This window comes from Penaeus monodon, chromosome 6 (genome assembly GCF_015228065.2).
Source record: "Penaeus monodon isolate SGIC_2016 chromosome 6, NSTDA_Pmon_1, whole genome shotgun sequence".
NCBI lineage: Eukaryota > Metazoa > Arthropoda > Malacostraca > Decapoda > Penaeidae > Penaeus > Penaeus monodon.
The window spans coordinates 599,289-604,288 of NC_051391.1; the positions used below are offsets into that span (position 1 = coordinate 599,289).

A 5,000-nucleotide genomic window follows, 5' to 3' on the forward strand; every position below is an offset into this window, starting at 1 on the left:
GCCCTGACTAACCCGATCGCTCCCCGGGACGCCGTCCGGAGCGGCGGGAGCGCGGAGGGAGCTCGCCGCCTCCGTGGCGCCGCCTCACCCGCCCTGCTCTTCCTCAGACTCGTGCATCGAGGACCTGGTGACGGACGAGGACGTCCTGGTGTCGGAGTTCCTGCGGGAGGCGAGCCAGGCCGACCACGCCCCCTCCTCCTCCTCCTCCTCCGACGCCGACGCCGCCTCCGACTACGCGGCCGCGGCCCCTGCCTTGGGCGAGGCCTTCGGCAGGAGCCTCCCTCGGCCTGCGTCGGCCCCCCCCCCGGGCGGCCGCCATGGCAGCGCGGCGGGGCGCAGCGACGACGACGACGCCACGCCCAGCGAGGACGACCTCGAGGACGTCAGCGAGGGCAGCGGCGGCAGCGTGATCGTCGACCGGAGGGGCGCCGCGGACCCGCACGGCCTCGCCGACGCCCTCAGAGGCAGCCGCTCGCGCGCGCTCGGGAAGCACAGCGACGCCGAGCCGCCCGCCATGCTGGGCGGCAGAGGCCTTGGGCGGGCGCCCCTGGGCCCGCCGCCCCTCGCCCACCCGCCGCTGGGGGGGCCCGCGCCCCTGGGTAGCATCGGGTCCATGGGCGGAGGCAGGATTCCCCCGCTGGGAGGCCAGCACACGCCCCTGGCGCCCATCGCGGCGGCCGGGCGCAGCGGCCCCCACGCCGCCCAGCTGGTAAGTAGCGCTTGACAGACACCTGTTGGGGGCTGCGCCCACACCTGTGCAGGGGGGGGGGGTCACGGGACACGTGCCATGGGACACCTGGCTGGCCGAGCCTCATGGGCGGCCGTGTGGGAGGGAGGGGGGGGGGGGCGGAAAGAAGGAAGGCAAGCAGCTAACGCTCTCTCTCCCTCGCAGGCCCCGCTGAGGCCGCTGGCGCCGCCCGCCGCGCCGAGGCCAGCCGAGAACGACGGTATGTGGCCTTGTTTACATTTTTTCTTCGATATCATTATTATTGTTATTATTATTATTAGTGGTAGTAGTATATTAATAATAATTATAATGATGGTGATAATAATAATGATGATGATAGTAATAATGATAATGATAATAATAATATAATAATAATAATAATAATAATAATAATAATAATAAAATAATAATAATAATAAGGATGATGAAGAATGGTAAAACACTCTTCCGTGTTGATACTTTGGCAGAAAACCCACAGTGCAAAAACTAGATTTATTGAAAATGAGAGTACAGTTTCGAAATCCACCTGGATTCCATCTTCATGTCTGACAATAATAATAACAATGATTATTATTGTTGTTGTTGTTGTTGTTGTTGCTGTTGTTGTTGTTGTTGTTGTTATTGTTATTATTATTACTTTAATTTTTTTTCTTTATTATTATCATTATTAATATTATAAATAATAATAATGATATTATTATCAATATTATTATTATTATTATTATTATTATTATTATTATTATTATTATTTTATTGGTATTGTTGTTATTATTATTATTATTATTATTATTATTATTATTATTATTAGTAGTAGTAGTAGTAGTAGTAGTAGTAGTAGTAGTAGTAGTAGTAGTAGTAGCAGTAGTAGTAGTAGTGGTACTAGTAATAGCAGCAGCAGCAGCATTACTATTACTATTTTTATTATCCACAGCTTTCCTTCCATCCCCCATTGCCCTCATCCGCGGAAGGCATTTTGCTAAACTTCGCTATATTTTGTGTAATACGACAGCTTGCATTATGTGCGGAGAAAATCCTAAATATGCGCCTAAATATGGTGCTTCCACAGCCTTTTAAAAGTAATGGTCGAAGGCGGAGTTATCAATGAAAAGCTGATACCCTGAAGTTTGTTTACGGTTTCCCGCGCAAGATGTTGTCATGGCAACGTGTTTGGCGCCGGTTTTAAACATGTTTTTTTTTTTTTGTTTTTGTGTGTGTGTTTTTTTTGGTTTCTTTTCTCTTTTTTTCGTGTTTTTTCAAAAATTTGAGGTTTTTTTAGAACGCGGTTTTTAGGGTAGTTTTTCGTATTAAATATATTATAAAATATATTTTTTTTTATTTTTAAATTTTATATATATATATATAATATATTTTTTTATTTTTTTTTTTTTTTTTTATTATTTTTTTGTGTGTGGTGTGGGTGGTGTGGGGGTTTTGTGTTTTTGTGTGTGTTGTGTGTTTTTGTGTTTGTGGGGGTTTGGTTGTGGGGGGTGTGGGGTGTGTGTGTGTGTGGGTGTTTGGGGGGGGGGGCCTCACCCCTCCGCCCGCCCGGGAAATTTCCCAAAAAATGATCGTCAAATTACACACAATTACGACCCTCATTGTGCGGCGCTTAAGTTTCATGTTTAGAAAGAAAATAGTATTTTTTTGGGGGCCCTTTTTTTGGGGGGGAAATTTTTTGGGGGTTCAAAACGTAACAAACCTTTTTTTTTTATTTATTTATTTATTTATTTATTTATTTATTTATTATTTTCTTTTTTGTCTGACTCGAAAGTTGAATTTGGGAGAAAAAAAAATGAAAGGGGGGAAAAAGGAAAAGGGGTTAACAAAAGAAAGAAAAAAAATTTAAAGAATGTTTTAAGAATTTCATATCGTTTTCTTCTCTCTCTTCTCGTCTCTTTCTCTCTCTCCTTTCTTTTCTCTGTCCTCTGCTCCTTTCCTCTGCTCTCTTCTCTCTGTCCTTTTGTCTCTGGCTTTGGGCCCCCCCCCCCCCCCCCCTCTTCTCGTCCCCCCCCCCCCCTCTCTCTCTCTCACTCTCTCTCTCTCTCTCTCTCTTCTTTTTCTCTCTTCTCTCTCTCTCTTTTCTCTCTTTTCTTCTTCTCTCTCTCTTTTCTTCTCTTTCTCTCTTCCCCCCTTTCTCTCTTTCTCTCCTCTCTCTCTTTCCCCTCTCCCCTTTCTCTTTTTTCCCCTCTTTCTCTTCTCTCTCTTCTCTCTTTTTTCTCTCTCTCTTTTTCTCCTCCCCTTTCTTTTTCTCTCTCATCTTTCTCTCTCTTTCCTCTCTCTCTCTCTCTCTTCCTCTCTCTCTCCCCTCTTTTCTCTTTTCTCTCTCTCCTCTTTCTTTCTTCTCTCTTTTTTTTTTCTCTCTCTCTTTCCTCTCTTTTTTTTTTTTTTTTTTCCTCTCTTTCTCTCTCTCTCTTTCTCTCTCTCTTTTCCCCTCCCCTCTTTCTTCTCTCTCTCTCTTCTCCCCTCTCTCTTTTATCTCTCTCTCTCTCTCTCCCCCCTTCTTCTTCTTCCTTCATTTTCCCCTTTTTTTCTCGTCTCTTCTCTTTCTCTCTCTTTTTTTCTCTCTCCCCGCCTTCCTCTCCCCTCTTTCCTTCTCTTCTCTCTCTCCTCTCTTCTCCCCTCTCTCTCCCCTCCCCTTTTCCTCTCTCCTCTCTCTCTCTCTCTCTCCTCTCTCTCCCCTTTTTCTCTCCCCTCTCTCTCTCTTTTCGTTTTTCTTTCTTTTCTTCGTAGTTTTTTTGGGTTCCCCAAATGGCTTCGTACTTAAAAGAAAAAAAAGATCTTGCAAACACAACTTCGACATTGGCAACCTGCTAATGAGATTGATCTGCAATGGCGTAACTGCTTTGCTGAGACTTGGTGCAGGGGGGGAGGGGGAGAAGGAGGGAGGGAGGGAGGGGGGGGTTTAGAAAAGGGGTGTTTTAAAAGGGGTTTAGGGATAGGAAAGGTGTAGAGTTTTTGATATCCCGATAAACATACATTATGTATTATATATAAAAAAAGGGGGAAAAAATAGAGGAAATAAGAAAAAGAAAAGAAAAAAATAAAAATTAAAAAAAAAAAAGAAAATTGAGAGAAAAATAGATAAAAAAAGGGGAAAAAGAAAGAGAGAGGGGATAAAGAGAAAAAGAAGAGAGAAGAAAGAGAGAAAAGGGAGAGAGAAGGAGGAAAAGAAAGGGAGAGAGGAGGGGGGGGGGGGGGGGGGGGGGGGGGGGTAAAAGGAAAAAAAAAAAAAAAATTCCGGAGAGGGGGAAAACGGGAGAAAAAAAGGGGAGAAAAAGGGGGGGAAAAAGGAAAATGGGAAAAGGGAAAAGGAAAAGGGGAAAAGGGGGAAGGAGAAAGAAAGGAAGGAGAAAAGGAAAGAGAGGAGGGGGGGGCAAAAGAGAGGGGGGAAAGAGGGGAGAGAGAAAAAAGGGGGAGAGAGAGAGAGAGAAAAGGGGGAAAAGAAGAGAGGGGGGGGCGAGAAAAAAGAGAGAAAAGGAGAGAGGGGAAAGGAAAAATAAAAGAAAAAAAAAATAAAAAGGGAGAGGGAGAAAAAACGGCGGGGGGGTTTTTTTTTTCCTTTCCCCATTTTTAGGAGAAAAAGGGGAAAATTTGGTTTAACCCCCCGGCCCCCCCATTTTTTACCCCCCCCCCCCCCCCTTTTTTTTTTTTCCCCCCCCGGGAAAAGCCCCCCCCCCCCCCCCCCGGGATTCCCCCCCCCCCAAGGGGTTTTTTTGAAAAAAAACGCGAAGATGGGTGGGGCGGGGTTGGGGGGGGGGGGGGTTACCCCGGGTCCCTTTTTAGGGCTTAAAACACCTGTGACCCCCCCCCCCCCCCTTTCCCTTTTTATTCTCCATTTTTCTGGGGTTCCTGGCAAAAAATCTTGGACGTGCGTGTGAGTAAAAGGGTTAAACAGGGGTGCGTATAGGGTGTTGTGTGTGGGGGTGTGTGGTGGTGTGGGGTGTGGTGTGTGTGTGTGTTTTTTTGTGTTTTGTTGTTTTTGGGGTTTTTGGGGTGTGTTTAGGTGTTTGTTTGTTTTTTTTTTTTTTTTTTTTTTTTTTTTTTTTTTTGCACCGTGTTTTTGGAAACCCCCCCCCTTTTTTTTTTTGGTTGCCCAATTCCCCCAGCCCTACCCTTTCCCCAAATTTTTTCCCCGGCCCTTTCTCTTTTTCCTTTTCCTTCCTCTCTCTTTTTTCCCCCTCTCTCTCCCCCTTCCCCCTTTCTCCCCTTCCTTATAAAATATATATATATATAAAATATATTTTATATATAAAATAAAAAAACAAAAAATAAT

At 45.6% G+C, this 5,000-nt stretch overlaps 2 protein-coding genes across 2 annotated transcripts in view; both read left to right on the forward strand.

The window, feature by feature from the left end:
• LOC119574715 overlaps window positions 1-1,832 on the forward strand; it is a 4,670-nt gene extending 2,838 nt beyond the window's left edge. Inside the window, exons 4-5 of the mRNA XM_037922117.1 lie at window positions 108-709; window positions 1,737-1,832. Coding sequence (XP_037778045.1) covers window positions 108-709; window positions 1,737-1,832 — 698 coding nt within the window. The remainder of the gene's footprint in view (window positions 1-107; window positions 710-1,736) is intronic.
• The window catches only part of LOC119574116 (trichohyalin-like), a 17,488-nt gene continuing 13,376 nt past the window's right edge, over window positions 889-5,000 (forward strand). Inside the window, exon 1 of the mRNA XM_037921192.1 lies at window positions 889-947. The gene's annotated coding sequence lies outside the window, so the exon portion shown is untranslated. The remainder of the gene's footprint in view (window positions 948-5,000) is intronic.